The following is a 17,153-nucleotide window of genomic DNA, read 5'->3' as shown; positions in this document are numbered from 1 at the left end:
CTCACATCCTTGCACCAGAAGCCAACACCTGATTTCTTTAATGATTAAAAGAAAGAAGCTTTCTGGTTTGGACTTTCTACCAGTGAAAGTACTGTCCTAATCTACCAAATTCCCAAGATTCCCAGCAGATTGTAATGGTGTAAGTTATTTTTGTACAGCCATAAAAGTTGCATCACAATCAGCTCATTTAAAAAATCTCTATCTGTTTTATAGGCCTGTATATGCAGCACATTTATTCCTGTGTACTGTGGACTAATACCACCAACGCTGCAAGGAGTGGTAAGTTGAACTGTGACTGGAAAGTATGAGGCCATTAATCTGGAATTTGACTGGGATCATAAATAATGTTGTTGAATATCAAATTACATAGCAAATCCAAATGAATCTAGGCTTAACTGCCTCCCCTTCCCAAAACACTAATATTTTGAATTACAACTGTCGAATAGTTAACTTGCATCCTTTTTTATTATTTTTCCTCTTTTTTTTTTGTTCTCCCCTGCTTTGCAGGCACTGCCTCCTGACTAACAAACAGGTCTGTAGACACAAGTCATCTTCTAATAACTTGCCCAAGTATAGCTGCCTGCGCATGTGCACACATGACGAGGAATCATTGGCAAGCTGCAGCAAATATTACCGCAAACCCAATCTTGTTCTCAACTGATATCCATATGCATATTTCCACCTGGGGTCAAGAACAAAATGTGTCACTGTTTCTTCCTTCCCTTCTTGCTTCCCTAAGTTAGACATGCTGTGGCTAATTGTAGCATTCGAGACTCCACCCTGGCTGAGATCAACCGGCTTGCAACAGACTGGGAATCAATCCTTGGACTGTGTAGCTCAGCCACTCGATGCCTTCATCTGATGAGCCGTTGGGGAAGCTCTCATTTTTATACTTCCTCTTCCAGACATTAGACATAAGGGCCTGGAGTTTCCATGAGGTTGTGCTGCCTTTTCAGTGCAATGTGCTCAAAAACAGCGAAACCAGTGCAAAATGTTGCGTAATTTTGAAATACAAATTTATATTAAGCACAAATCAAGTTTCCACAATCTTTTGCACTAGTTTTAAAAACAATTGTAGCAGAAACTGAAGCTGCCCACAAATATGCACATGTCCCCAAATTAAATTAAACACTATTAGGAGTTTCAACTAATTGCCCATTTGCGGGCCTTTGAAGAAACTCTAAGAATTAAGCTTTTTTTTAGGTGCAAGGACCCGAGGCAACCTTATTGAAAGCTTTTGTATATAATTTTTAAGAAGAATTTACTGAGAAATTTACTACTGTACACCAATTTTTTTTTTATTCATTCATGGGATGTGGGTGTCGCTGGCCAGGCCAGCATTTATTGCCCATCCCTAATTGCCCTTGAGAAGGTGGTGGTGAGCTGCCGTCTTGAACCGCTGCAGTCCATTTGGGGTAGGTATACCTACAGTGCTGTTAGGAAGGGAGTCCCAGGATTTTGACCCAGCGGCAGTGAAGGAACGGCGATATAGTTCCAAGTCAGGATGGTGTGTGACTTGGGGAACTTGCAGGTGGTGGTGTTCCCATGTATTTGCTGCCCTTGTCCTTCTAGTTGGTAGAAGTTGCGGGTTTGGAAGGTGCTGTCTAAGGTGCCTTGATACATTGCTGCAGTGCATCTTGTAGATGGTACACACTGCTGCCACTGTGTGTCGGTGGTGGAGGGAGTGAATGTTTGTAGATGGGGTGCCAATCATGCGGGCTGCTTTGTCCTGGATGGTGTCGAGCTTCTTGTGTTGTTGGAGCTGCACCCATCCAAGCAAGTGGAGAGTATTCCATCACACTTCTGACTTGTGCCTTGTAGATGGTGGACAGGCTTTGGGGAGTCAGGTGGTGAGTTACTCGCCTCAGGATTCCTAGCCTCTGACCTGCTCTTGTAGCCACGGTATTTACATGGCTACTTCAGTTCAGTTTCTGGTGAATGGTAGCCCCTAGGATGTTGATAGTGGGGGATTCAGCGATGGTAATGCCGTTGAATGTCAAGGGGAGATGGTTAGATTCTCTCTTGTTGGAGATGGTCATTGCCTGGCACTTGTGTGGCGAGAATGTTACTTGCCACTTATCAGCCCAAGCCTGGATATTGTCCAGGTCTTGCTGCATTTCTACACGGACTGCTTCAGTATCTGAGGAGTCATGAATGTTGCTGAACATTGTGCAATCATCAGCGAACATCCCCACTTCTGACCTTATGATTGAAGGAAGGTCATTGATGAAGCAGCTGAAGATGGTTGGGCCTAGGAGACTACCCTGAGGAACTCCTGGAGCTAAGAAGATTCACCTCCAACAACCACAACCATCTTCCTTTTGCGCTAGGTATGACTCCAGCCAGCGGAGGGTTTTCCCCCTGATACCCATTGACCTCAGTTTTGCTCGGGCTCCTTGATGCTATACTCTGTCAAATGCTGTCTTGATGTCAAGGGCAGTCACTCTCACCTCACCTTTTGAGTTTAGCTCTTTTGTCCATGTTTGAACCAAGGCTGTAATGAGGTCAGGAGCTGAGTGGCCCTGGCGGAACCCAAACTGAGCGTCACTGAGCAGGTTACTGCTAAGCAAATGCTGCTTGATGGCACTGTTGATGACACCTTCCATCACTTTACTGATTGAGAGTAGACTGATGGGGCGGTAATTGGCCGGGTTGGACTTGTCCTGCTTTTTGTGTACAGGACATACATGGGCAATTTTCCGCATTGTAGGGTAGATGCCAGTGTTGTAGCTGTACTGGAACAGCTTGGCTAGGGGCGCGGCAAGTTCTGGAGCACAGGTCTTCAGTACTATTGCCGGAATATTGTCAGGGCCCATAGCTTTTGCAGTATCCAGTGCCTTCAGTCATTTCTTGATATCACGCGGAGTGAATCAGATTGGCTGAAGTCTGGCATCTGTGATGCTGGGGATTTCAGGAAGAGGCTGAGATGGATCATCAATTCGGCACTTCTGGGTGAAGATTGTTGCAAATGCTTCAGCCTTATCTTTCGCACTGATGTGCTGGGCTCCCTCATCATTGAGGATGGGGATATTTGTGGAGCCACCTCCTCCAGTTAGTTGTTTAATTGTCCACCACCATTCACGGCTGGATGTGGCAGGACTGCAGAGCTTAGATCTGATCCATCGGTTATGGAATCGCTTAGCTCTGTCTATCGCATGCTGCTTACGCAGTTTGGCATGCAAGTAGTCGTGGGTAGTAGCTTCACCAGGTTGACACCTCATTTTGAGGTATGCCTGGTGCTGCTCCTGGCATGCCCTCCTGCACTCTTCATTGAATCAGGGTTGGTCTCCTGGCTTGATGGTAATGGTAGAGTGGGGGATATGCCAGGCCATGAGGTTACAGATTGTGGTTGAGTACAATTCTGCTGCTGCTGATGGCCCACAGCGCCTCATTGATGCCCAGTTTTGCATTGCCAAATCTGTTCGAAATCTATCCCATTTAGCACGGTGATAGTGCCACACAACACGATGGACGGTATCCTCAATGTGAAGGTGGGACTTCGTCTCGACAAGGACTGTGCGGTGGTCACTCCTACCGATACTGTCATGGACGGATGCATCTGCGGCAGGCAGATTGGTGAGGACAAGGTCAAGTATGTTTTTCCCTCGTGTTGTTTCCCCCACTACCTGCCGCAGACCCAATCTAGCAGCTATGTCCTTTCGGACTCGGCCAGCTCAGTCAGTAGTGGTGCTACCGAGCCACTCTTGGTGATGGACATTGAAGTCCCCCACCCAGAGTACATTTTGTGCCCTTGCCACCCTCAGTGCTTCCTCCAAGTGGTGTTTAACATGGAGGAGTATTGAGTCATCAGCTGAGGGAGGGCGGTAGTAGGTAATTAGTAGGAGGTTACCTTGCCCATGTTTGACCTGATGCCATGAGACTTCATGGCGTCCGGAGTCAATGTTGAAGACTCCCAGGGCAACTCCCTCCCTACTGTATACCACTGTGCCACCACCTCTGGTGGGTCTGTTTTGCTGGTGGGACAGGATATACCCAGGGATGGTGATGGCAGCGTCTGGGACATTGGCTGTAAGGTATGATTCTGTGAGTATGACTATTTCAGGCTGTTGCTTGACTAGTCTGTGGGACAGCTCTCCCAACTTTGGCACAAGCCCCCAGATGTTAGTAAGGAGGACTTTGCAGGGTCGACACGGCTGGGTTTGCCTAGGTCGATGCCGGGTGGTCCGTCTGGTTTCATTCCTTTTTATTGACTTTGTAGCGGTTAGGTACAACTGAGTGGCTTGCTAGGCCATTTCAGAGGGCATGTAAGAGTTAACCACATTGCTGTGGGTCTGGAATCACATGTAGGCCAGACCAGGTAAGGACAGCAGATTTCCTTCCCGAAAGGACATTAGTGAACCAGATGGGTTTTTACAACAATCGACAATGGTTTCATGGCCATCCTTCGACTAGCTTTTAATTCCAGATTTATTAATCAAATTCAAATTCCACCTTCTGCTGTGGTGGGATTCGAACCCATGTCCCCAGAGAAATACCCTGGGTCTCTGGGTTACTAGTCCAATGATAATACCACTACGCCACTGCCTACCCCATATATAACTCGCAAATGGTTTCATGTAGTTTTCAATTATTTAAAATCGGGTTACACATAGGTGGTGACCTAAACATTGACTCAAATGATATTTTTTTGGGATAAGCCCACTTTCAGCTGTATTACTCAAACTGCACAAAGTTACCACTCTTAAATATGTCAAGGAATACTTTTTAGAGCAAAAAAATTCATTCTGAAATGTTGCCCAATTGCGTTGGTTCTTGGCACATTTTATGTTTGGCGATTTATGCAAATGTGTTTAAGCAGAAACTCAAGGGGAAGAAAAAATACTTCTCAAAACTGGTGCAATTTGTGCCTCGATCACTGGTTGTGCCCGAAGCAGAAATACTACCTCAAGATCATCTTAAACTAAAATCCTTGTAAATCCCATCCCATCGCCAACCTCCCTTTTCTCTCAAGTCCTCAACAGTGCAAATCCATGTCCATCATTCTTGGAACTTCATGTTTGAGTCCCTCCAATCAGGTGTCCACCCCGCCAATGTACCTGATCTGCTCTTATCAAAGTCACAAATGACGTCCTATGTGACTGATATGCTAAACTATCTCTTCTCATCCTTCCTGACCTGTTTGCGGCCTTTGACACGATTCATCACCCCATCATCCAACGCCTCTCCACCGTCATCCAGATGGCTGGAACTGCACTCCCTTGGTTCCATTTCTATCTATCCAGTTGTAGCCAGAGAATAACCTGCAATGGTTCATTTTTCCCACTTCTGCCCCATTGCCTGTCATGTACCCCAAGGATCTATCCTTGGCTCCCTCCTATTTTCCATGTATATGCGATCTCTTGGCAACATCATCCAAAAACAGTGTCAATTTCCATATGTACACTGATGACACCCAGTTTCACCTCACCACCGGCTCTGTCAACCCCTCCACTGACTCTCTAAATTGTCAGACTGCTTGTCCTACATCCAGTAGTGGATGAGCAGAAATCTCCCACAACTAAATATTGGGAAGACCAAAGCCATTGTCTTTGTTGCCCGCCATAAACTGTGTTCCCCGGCCACCGACTCCATCTCTCTCCCTGGCAACTGTTCGAGGCTGAACCAGACCCCTCACAACCTTGGTGTCATATTTGACCCTGAACCACAAGACCATGTAATCATTAAGCTTGCCTCAGCTCATTTGCTGCTGAAGTTCTCTTCTATGCCTTCATTACCTCTATGTTTGACTATTCTTGACCAGACTGAGCTGGGCTGAGTTCCTGCATTTTACCCTCTGTAAAGTTGAGGTCATCCAAAACTCTGCTGCCCATGCTCCAACTCACACCAAGTCTCATTCACCCATCTCCCCTGTGCTCGCTGACCTACATTGACTGCTGCTTAAGCAGTGCCTCCTTTTGTTTTTAATTCTCATATTTTTTCAAATTCCTCCATTGCCATGCCCCTCCCTAGCTCTATAATCTCCTCCAGCTCTACAACCTTCCGTGATATGTGCGCTCCTCCAGTTCTGGCCCCTTGAGCATCCCTGCTTTAAATTGCTCCATAATTGGTGCTGTGCCTTCAGCTGCCAAGGCCCTAAGGCCTGGAACTCTTTCCCTAAACCTCTCCACCTCTCTACCTTTACAGAATCACAGAATAATACAGCGCAGAAGAGGCCCTTCGGCCCATCGAGTCTGCACCGATGCATTAAAGACACCTGACCTGTCTACCTAATCCCATTTGCCAGCACTTGGCCCGTAGCCTTGAATGTTATGACGTGCCAAGTGCTCATCCAGGTACTTTTTAAAGGATGTGAGGCAACCCGCCTCTACCACCCTCCCAGGCAGTGCATTCCAGACTGTCACCACCCACTGGGTAAAAATGTTCTTCCTCAAATCCCCCTTAAACCTCCTGCCCCTCACCTTAAACTTGTGTCCCCTAGTAACTGACCCTTCAACTAAGGGGAACACCTGCTCCCTATCCATGCCCCTCATAATCTTGTTCACCTCGATCAGGTCATCCCTCAGTCTTCTCCGCTCCAGCGAAAACAACCCAAGCCTATCCAACCTCTCTTCATAGCTTAAATGTTCCATCCCAGGCAACATCCTGGTGAATCACCTCTGCACCCCTTCCAGTTCAATCACATCCTTCCTATAATGTGGCGACCAGAATTGCACACAGTATTCCAGCTGTGGCCTTACCAAAGTTCTGTACAACTTCAACATGACCTCCCCGCTTTTGTAATCTATGCCTCGATTGATAAAGGCAAGTGTCCCATATGTCTTTTTCACTACCCTATTAACCTGCCCTACTGCCTTCAGAGATCTATGGACAAACACACCAAGGTCCCTTTGTTCCTCAGAACTTCCCAGTGTCAGGCCATTCATTGAATACTTCCATGTCACATTATTCCTTCCAAAGTGTATCACCTTGCACTTTTCAGGGTTAAATTCCATCTGCCACTTTTCTGCCCATTTGACCATCCCGTCTATATCTTCCTGTAACCCAAGACACTCAACCTCACTGTTAACAACTCGGCCAATCTTTGTGTCATCCGCGAACTTACTGATCCTACCCCCACAGTCATCTACGTCATTTATATAAATGACAAACAATAGAGGATCCAGCACAGATCCCTGTGGTATGCCACTGGACACTGGCTTCCAGTCCTAAAACAACCATCTGTCATTACTCTCTGTCTCCTACAGCTAAGCCAATTTTGAATCCACCTTATCAAGTTACCCTGTATCCCATGTGCATTTGCTTTCTTGATAAGTCTCCCATGTGGGACCTTGTCAAAGGCTTTGCTGAAATCCATGTAAACTACATCAACTGCACTACCCTCATCTACACACCTGGTCACATGCTCAAAAAATTCAATCAAATTTGTTCGGCATGACCTCCCTCTGACAAAGCTATGCTGACTATTCCTAATCAAATTTTGCCTCTCCAAGTGGAGATAGATTCTCTCCTTCAGAATTTTCTCCAATAGTTTCCCTACCACTGACGTGAGACTCACTGGTCTGTAGTTCCCTGGCTTATCTCTACAACCTTTCTTAAATAGTGGGACCACATTAGCTGTTCTCCAGTCCTCTGGCACCTCCCCGGTGGCTAGAGAGGAATTAAAAATTTGGGTCAGAGCCCCTGCAATCTCCACCCTCGCCTCCCACAGCATCCTGGGACACAAATCGCCCGGACCTGGAGGTTTGTCCACTTTTAAGCCTGCCAAAACCTCTAATACCTTGTCACTTCCTATGACAATTTGCTCAAGAACCTCAGTCTCGGAGTTGCATATCTACTTCCTCATTCTCTTGGGTGAAGACAGATGTGACGTATTCATTCAACACCCTACCAATGTCCTCTGGCTCCACCCACAGAATTCCCCCTTGGTCCCAATTGGGTCCCACTCTTTCCCTGGTTATCCTCTTCCCATTGTTATACTTATAGAATATCTTGGGATTTTACCTACTTTTACCAGCCAGAGCTTTCTCATGTCCCCTCTTTGCTCTCCTAATTGCTTTCTTAAGCTCCATCCTACACTTTCTGTACTCCACTAATGCTTCCATTGATTTGCTCTCTTTGTATTTGCTAAAAGCCTCTCTTTTCCTACTCATCGTACCCTGAATGTTTCTGGTCATCCATGGTTCTCTGGGCTTGTTGCTCCTACCTATTACCCTAGAGGGAACATGTTGGGCCTATACCCTCCCCATTTCCTTTTTGAATGCCCCCCACTGCTCTTCTGTAGATTTCCCGACAAGTAACTCTTTCCAGTCTACCTTGGCCAGATCCTGCCTTATTTTACTAAAATTCACTCTCCCCGATCCAAAACCTTTTTTTTGCAACTTGTCTATTTCTTTCTCCATAACAAGCTTAAATTGTACCATGTTGTGGTCGCTATCAGCAAAATGCTCCCCCACCAACACATCAACCACCCGTCCGGCTTCATTCCCCAGAATTAGGTCCAGCACTGCACCCTCCCTTGCTCGATCCTCTACATATTGAGCTAAAAAGTTCTCCTGTATACATTTTAAGAACTCTACTCCATCTAAGCCCTTAACACGGTGACTATCCCAATTAATGTTGGGAAAGTTGAAATCACCTAATATAATTACCCTATTATTTTTACACACCTCTGCGAATTGCACACATATTTGCTCCTCAGTTTCCCGCTGACTATCTGGGGGGTCTATAATAAACACCTAGCAATGTGGCTGTCCCTTTTTTATTCCTAAACTCTACCCATAAAGCTTCATTTGATGCCCCCTCCAAGATATCATCTCTCTTTACTGCAGTAACTGATTCCTTAACTAATATTGCAATGCCCCCTCCTCTTTTACCCCCTCCTCTGTCTCGCCTGAGGATTCTATATCCCGGGATATTGAGCTGCCAATCCTGCCCCTCCTGCCCCTCCCTCAACCATGTCTCCGTGATGGCTACTATATCACAATTCCACATGTCAATCTTTGCCCTTAACCCATCCGTTTTACCTGTAATACTCCTGGCATTAAAATAGAGGCCATCCATCCTGGTCTTACTCCCTTGAAACATACTTCCACTGTATTCCCTCTGACTTGTTTGCTTTCCTGTGTTTAGCTGTGTCCCTGTTCTGCTAGGAGTCTGTGTCCCCTCCCCTTGCCAAATTAGTTTAAACTCCTCCCAAACGCACTAGCAAACCCGCCAGCAACGATGTTAGTCCCCCTCTGGTTCAGATATACACCGTCCCGCTTGTACAGGTCCCACCTTCCCCAGAAACGGTCCCAGTGGTCCAGGAATCTAAAACCCTCCCTCCTGCACCAACTCTTAAGCCAAATGTTCATCTGTGCTATTCTCCTATTTCTGTACTCCCTAGCACGTGGCACTGGGAGTAATCCAGAGATTACAACCCGAGAGGTCCTGCTTTTTAGTCTACTGCCTAATTCCCTGAATTCTTGATGCAAGACCTCATCCCTCATGTACCATGACCTCTGCCTTATCACCCTCCCCCTTCAGGATGCCCTGCAGCCGTTCAGTGGCATACCGGACCCTGGCACCAGGGAGGCAACACCATCCTGGAGTCACGTTGACGGCCACAGTAGCGCCTATCTGTGCCCCTGACTATAGAATCCCCTATTACTATTGCTCTTACTCCTTTTTCCTCTTCCTGTGCAGACAGGCTGCTTGTGGTGCCAGAAGCTTGGCTCTGTCTGCACTCCCTGGAGGAACCAGCCTCATCAGTCTCCAAAATGGAATACCGATTTGCAAGTGGGACCCCAGGGGACTCCTGAACTACCTGCCTGATTCTCTTGGACTGCCTGGTGGTCACCCATTCCCTTCCTTCCTCAAGTCCCTTCAGCTGCGGTGTGACCACCTCTCTATACGTGCTATCCACAATGCTCTCAGTCTCACGGATGCTCCACAGTGTTTCCGGCCGCTGTTCCAGCTCTGAAACCGGAGCTTCCAGGAGGTGCAGCTGGACACACTTCCTGCACACATGCTGGTCCCAGGGACTAGAAATGTTCCCGGATTCCCACATGCAGCAAGAGGAGCAAACTACGGCTTTAAACTCTCCTGCCTTGACTAAATCCTTTAAATTTAAAACTTTAGAAGACTATTATAATTTAAAAAATCAACTAAGTCTTGCTAAAACAATGACTTACAATTCAAATCAGCCTGAAAAATACCTACCAGGACTTACTCACCAGTCAGCTGTGCTCTGTGGAAACTCTCGGCTCCCCTCACGCTCTTTGAGGACAGGTAGGAAATGAAAGGAGCTCTTCGCTCCCTCCTCACTGAACTCCCTCAGTCACAAAACTCCCACTTTAGCACTCTAATGCAACCAAAGTCAGCACTGTAAGATGGCCCACTTTTATACTGTCTGACTCTGAAAACTGATCCTGAAAACTGGTTTAAGCCAATTATCCAATTAACAAGGTGCAGCTGCAAGCAGAGCCTGAGTGAACTCTGTTTAAAGCTGGTCTAAAACTCACCACCTCCAACCCAAACAGCAACTGTTAAGTTAATTTGCAACTTAAAAGAAAGACTAGACTTTAGATACAACTAACCCTTAATTACCCTCAGTCAAAAAACTCACACTTCAGCACTCTAATGCAACCCAAGTCAGCACTCCAGTCCCTTTTCTCCGTTAGCGACAACAATAACAGCTTACATTTATATCGCACCTTTAACATATAATAAAATGTCCCAAGGTGCTTCACAGGACCATGAGCAAACACAATTTGACACTGAGTCACATGAGGAGATATTAGGGCAGATGACTTGTAGCTTGGTCGAAGAGGCAGGTTTTAAGGAGTATCTTAACATTTTTCTTGTTTTCTAAAAGCTGAAAAGGAATACTCTCAGCATCTCTCCACATTCCTATTTGTGAATATTCATTGTGGAGAAAAATCCCATCCCTTCTTGTGCACCATTTTTAAATCTGCCAGGCTGCTGGAATTTTCAGGGTGGGTTTTATTAACCATTTTACTTTATGCCAAGCATATGGCCTCCCACTATAATATGAAACCATTTTAGTTACTGCCTGCATACAGACCGTTATGCTGTCTTCACCTCCAATGCCAAATACATGAACCTTACGGATTTCTTTATTGTTAAGACTGAGACTACCTCTAACCCGTTCCCCTCCCACACCTTTAATCACCCAAGCCCGAACTTTTTCACCCTTGCTATCATTCTATGGCTTCTTGTCCTCCTCGATCCCTTTTCTAAACTTTTCCATGAGCCCCATCTCCTACTCACTCAATTCTCTCCTCTCCTCTTCTCTGTGTGTTGAATTACTGACTGTTCCATTACCTATCCTTGTGAACTTTGTTAATGGCTCTCTTTGTTCAGATGCTGTCTTTCCCCTCTTCGACCTCCCTCCCCCCTCCGATCTTCAAAACTTTTGTCAACACCCAAAAAAAACCCCATCCTAACCTGGCAATCCAACTACCCAATTTCTATCCTTCCCCATCTTCAGAATCTTCCTCAAAGTCACTGTAAACGTAATGGACTAGATATTAAGAGCCCGCTGTCGCTCCTGGTGGCGAGCTCAAAAAATGGCGGGCTGCATGCTGAAGAGCCGTTGTGATCTCCCGCGCGGCGCCTCATTTAAGTAGCCGGGGCGGCCACCCCCCCCCCCCTCCTCACCGTCACGTGGAAGGGGTGGGCTGTCCGTCCCCGGCAATTGCGTCAGCTGCCTGTGCGCAGGCGCCGGCACCATTTTTAAAGTGCAGGCAGCCCTGCCGGCAAATTTGAATTTTTAAAGTGAACCCCCCCACCCCCCCCAAAGTTACCAAATAAAATTGTAATGCCCCTCTCCAACACCCCCACCCACCCCAATAAAAATTACAGTAAATATTTGCCATTTCCCCCCAAAACCCTTTCCTTTGAATTCTGAACTCCGCCCCCACCCCCCCCCCCCCCGATCCCAAGACAGCACAAAGTTGAAAATTCACCCCTTCCCACCATCCCCCCCCCAGCACTGATACTTATTTGACCCCATCCCCCCTCCCACACTGAAAATCTTAACGCCCCCCCCCACCCTCCCCCCCCCAGTGTCACACCTGTTTTCCCCAAACGGGGAATTGGAGGTGCGGGAGTGCTAGCCGCCACGCTGACTATCACAGTGGGACCAGAAGATTGCTGGTAAGTATATTTAAATGAATTCATTTTAATGATTTAAATATGGAAATTGGGATCCCGTCTATTCCAGCAGCGGGGGCGGGGGAGGTGCCGCCACGGAGCCTCGCCACCGCCAGAAGGATCAGGCCGGGCCCTCCCGGCGTCAGCCTCTGTGGTGGACCTCTGCTGGAACAGTTGTCTGGCCTCCCCACGCCACGGAGCCCAACATCGTGAGCTTTGTAAAATCCAGCGCATTGTCTACTAAAGATTGTTGTGTTGAGTTAATACTATACATTCGAGTGTCATGTAGGCAATGAATCGGCAATGAAGTGTCCTCCTTCACCAGATCCTTGGGATTCTAATGTACAATTAATTGGGATTTTGGGTGTGTGTTTATGGATGTAGGCTTTCATGAATGATCAGACAATTGAAACTGATGACATGTAACCTGTTAACTCCTGACTTGAACTGCAGTGACATCTTGCTTCTCTTCACGTTACAAAACACATGCTTAACCACAATGTTATACAACAGTGTACAGGTTCTGAGAAAGTCCTCAAAAAAACCTCCTACTGATTACTATCTGCTGATCCCTTTCCAACTTTGATGAAATTTGACCGTGTTTGCCAATGCTTCTTCTCCCCCGCTACTATTTGTGTAAACTCTGCAAGCCAACTGAAGTTGCAGGTTGATGCAATAAAATTGAAACACTTGTATGTGTGAAGCTCACAATTTGTTTATAAACAAATAAAAGTATATAAAAGTTTGTTTAAGCTCGTAACATTAAAAGGGTTTAGCATGAATAGTTGTCTAAACCATTCTGGCTTCATTCTCACTTTGATACTTGATTTGCTCAAGTGCACAGCAGCCTTGTGTGTTCCATGGTGTTGTTTGTTGTCTTTTTTACTGAGGACAGATTGGGTTATGCCAAACAACACAGCCTTGGTAGAGTACAAAGTGCTTTTCTGGCCTAATATCTATCTCTCCAACTTCTCCCTCATGTCTCCATTATGTCACATTGCTAATCTCGCCAATAATCTCTGGATAATGTGAACAGCCCAGGATTGAATATAGTTGAGGGAGACTAACACCCTTTAATTTATTTTTCATTTAAAACCTCTCTTGCTAGAGTAGGGCCCCACAGACACAAGTAGTTCTCCAGCAGCTCACCAAAGTGCCATTCTCCATGAGGGTACATGAGCCACAACAACAACATTTGTATAGATCCTTTAACATTGAAAAACATCTCAAAGTGCTTTACTGAAGTAGAAGAAAGACAGACGTGTGAGCTTGAATCAGTAGTGAGCAAAATAATAGAAAGCATCCCGAAATAGAGAATAGGGAAATAATCAGGAGAGGCACAATATAAGTCAACAATATGGCACTATAAACATTAGACTTGACTAATCTTTTGAGGATATAACTGAGTTAGTTACTATTGTGTACTGTTGCCTTTAAGATCTTGGTATGTTAGAGCTATGTGTCAGGATGCAGTCACATGACCACTTGCCAGATTTTCTCTGTTACTGTAACTCCAAGAGGCAAGGCCTGTAAATGGATAGCTCTGCATTGTATATATTAGTTAGCTGTTTAATATACCTGTTTGAGACCTTTATTTATTTAGAGATACAGCACTGAAACAGGCCCTTCAGCACCCCCCCCCCCCCCCCGAGTCTGTGCCAACCATCAACCACCCATTTATACTAATCCTACATTAATCCCATATTCCTACCACATCCCCACCATCCCTCAATTCCCCTACCTATACTAGGGGCAATTTATAATGGCCAATTGACCTATCAACCTGCAAGTCTTTGGCTGTGGGAGGAAACCAGAGCACCCGGCGAAAACCCACGCAGTCACAGGGAGAACTTGCAAACTCCGCACAGGCAGTACCCAGAATCAAACCTGGGTCGCTGGAGCTATGAGGCTGCAGTGCTAACCACTGTGCCACTGTGCAATTGATCTTCAATCAACTGAACTCCACGGATCTCATTTATGTTGCATTGGGCAACATAAAAAAGCTTCCCATCACAGTTACAGGATAAAATTTAGAAAACATTCTGAAATTGGGGATTACACGGTAAAACAACACAATGAGAGACATTTTTGAAGTTGTTGAGGGACAGTATCAACAGGGAAAGAGGTGACTGGTGGGAACCACTGGATCCATTCTGGAATCATGGAGTGTAAATGAATGATTTGTAGAAAGAGACAGTGACCAGACTGCCCGTGTTTGTCAGTGACACTAAATGTGATGTTGTAAATAATTGGGAACAACTGGGCTAGTTTCAGAGGGAGTTTGGAGATGGCCTAAAAGTAAGCAAAGTTGCTCAATGTAGTAAAATTAGCTATCCAGCCAGATACACAATATAGAATGCAAGGAATTTTGATTACATTTTTGTTCAAATTTCTTCGTCGCAGCTCAGCTTTGTGATAGGACTCGCCACTGATTCAGAAGATTCAAGCCCCACATCAGGATTTGAGCAAATAATCCAGTCTGACACTTCAGTATGGTACTGAGGGAGTACTGCACTGTTGGAAAAAACATCTTTTGGATGAGACATTAAACCGAGGCCCAGTTCACCTGCTAAGTTGGACGTATTTTGATAAATTCTTGATGAGCAAGGGGGTGGAAGGTTAGTGGGGGTAGGTGGAAATGTGGAGTAATCGCTCAGCCATGAACGTATTGAATGGCGGAGCAGGCTTGAAGGGCTGAGTGGCCTACTCCTGCTCCTTATTTGTATATTTGAAGAAGAGCAGGAGAGTTCTCTCTGTACCCTGACTAACATTTAGCCCTCAACCAACACCATTAAAAAAGCTGATCATCTGGTCATTTGTCTTATTGCCTTTGCAGGGTCCCACTGTGCAAATTTGCTGACTGATTTGCCTATATAACAACGGGAACTGGAATTTATTTGGATATAATGCACTACTGGAAGTTCTGAGGGTATGAAAGATGCTGTATAAATATCCAATCTTTAAGTTCAATCATTTTTTTTATACCTTCAATAGTATCTGAAATTCATACAGCTAGCTGTAAAGTAGGCTTTATTTTCATTCCTGCTCCTATTATTTTAAAATTTCCTCTTGCTCCCAATCTTTATTGTGCATTTGGCTGGGTAGGTAATCCAGGCATGTTTTGAGCAGTCTTTGAAGTGGTAATCAGGAAGCATCGAAGAATGTCATGATGTGAATCCCCTTCAAATGTTGTTTTATTTTCCCTCTTGTTCTATCATTGCTTGTCACTTTCCTCAAATGTGTTGGCTGAAATCAACAAATTGCCTTGTGAGGAAAACTAGGAGTAAAACTGGCATCATGTTGATCACCAATTATTACCTTTTTGTGGATCCTGTGCAGGTTTAAAAAAAAACAACGAACTCTCCATTTGAACTGGATTTTTTGAATACTATTTAATTCCAGTACAGGCAAAACCAAATGGCTGGTTGCCAGTGCAGCTGGCTACTGCTTCAGCTGTCCGATGAAGGCTTGTATCCAAATGATTGCAGTGAACTGAAGCATTGAAAATTCAACATGATGTGAAGTTTCAGCCTGACTGACTGCATTTTTGCTGTCAAAACTGATGCTCGTTTAAATGAAGTAACCTCTAATAATCAATGCTTCAGGATAAATGTCCCTTACTGTGGAAATAATTTATTGCACATGCAATATTTAAATGAGGGAAAAAGCTGCTTTACTTCAGCTGTAAGTTGTAAATTCAACACTAACCTGGTGTCTCTGTTCAGTGGGTTATGCCTCTTCTAATTATCCTGCTATAAGGTAACTAAATCATAATTGGTTAAGATAAAAAGAAAGAAAGATATGCATTTATCTCGTACCTTTCAAGACCTTGGGACTTCCCAAAGCACTTTACAGCTAATTAAGTTTCAAGTTTAGTCACTATTGTAATATAGAAAACACAGCAGCCAATCTATGCTCAGCAAGGTCTCACAAGCAGCAATGAGTAATGGCCAGCTAATCTGTTTTTTGGTGATGATGGTTGAGGATAGGTATTAGCCCAGACACTTAAGGGAACTTGCTTCCTCTTCTTACACCTGAGGGCAAGTGACGTCTTGGTTTAACACCTTGTTCAAAAGACAGCACCTTCAACAGTGCAGCATTCCCTCAGTGAGTATCAGCTTCGATTATATGCTCAAGTCTCTGTGGTGGGATATGAATCCACAACAATCTGTTTCAGAAGTGAGTTGTACCCACTGAGCCATGGCTGACTGGCCATCATATCCCAGATTTGATCCTTGCTGAGTGTGGAGTTATCTGATCTTGGTCATAGAGGTTCGATTTAGAGAGAAAGATCGGCTTGGGTTTCTGCTTCTTACCACTCTCCAGCCACTCCAACAGAAGGTGGATATTTGAGAATGGGGTTGAGCTCAATTGTGACTCTTCCTCACTCCTGTTGCCCACCCCAGAATATCCTGCCAACACTTACTGTTAAGGCTCGCATAGAGAATAGTCACTTGGCTGAGAAACTGGGAGGAGCCCAAAGTTGTTGAAACAGTACAGCAATATCCAATGCCTCTAGGAGAAACGAAAGTCACAAAACTGGCAGGAAAGGGAGGATTTATTCTAAAATAAATGTACTTGTATTTTTGAAATGTTGCATAGGGTTAAACATTTTTGAACCCCATGGAATGGCATTAAATTAATTTTTTTTGCTGTTTATTTTAATTGTTTATTTATAGGAAGCAGGAATATCAAATATGATTCAAAAACCAAATTGTCAGCTAGTTTAGAAAAATGCAGTTGAGTTCAACCTGTAATTGCAGTAATTATATTGTTTCAACCAGCTGTGGTTATATATCCCAACTGAGATTTGAGAGTGACTGTTTTGAGGATTATTGACCAATAGTAACCTCTATTGAGTCTCTACTACACTTCCCCTCAATATCAATCAATAGGGGCTCTTACAATGACCTTGTTTAGTTTGATTTGCTGGAGAGCAGTGTTCATGAGTCAGCTCCCTACCTATATTCTTGTTCCTGGAATAAGAGAGCAAGATGTAGCAGCACAAAAGTGGACTACAAGGGCACCATTCTCCC

The 17,153-nt window shown here is 45.0% G+C and overlaps 1 protein-coding gene across 1 annotated transcript in view; it reads left to right on the top strand.

The window, feature by feature from the left end:
* pnpla2 (patatin-like phospholipase domain containing 2) overlaps positions 1-17,153 on the top strand; it is an 84,500-nt gene that overhangs the window by 29,232 nt on the left and 38,115 nt on the right. Inside the window, exon 3 of the mRNA XM_068046023.1 lies at positions 214-279. Coding sequence (XP_067902124.1) covers positions 214-279 — 66 coding nt within the window. The remainder of the gene's footprint in view (positions 1-213; positions 280-17,153) is intronic.

The sequence above is a fragment of the Heterodontus francisci genome, chromosome 14 (assembly GCF_036365525.1).
Source record: "Heterodontus francisci isolate sHetFra1 chromosome 14, sHetFra1.hap1, whole genome shotgun sequence".
NCBI classification, from domain to species: domain Eukaryota; kingdom Metazoa; phylum Chordata; class Chondrichthyes; order Heterodontiformes; family Heterodontidae; genus Heterodontus; species Heterodontus francisci.
Note: the sequence above shows the minus strand (reverse complement) of the source record. Positions and strands in the feature narration are given on the sequence as shown.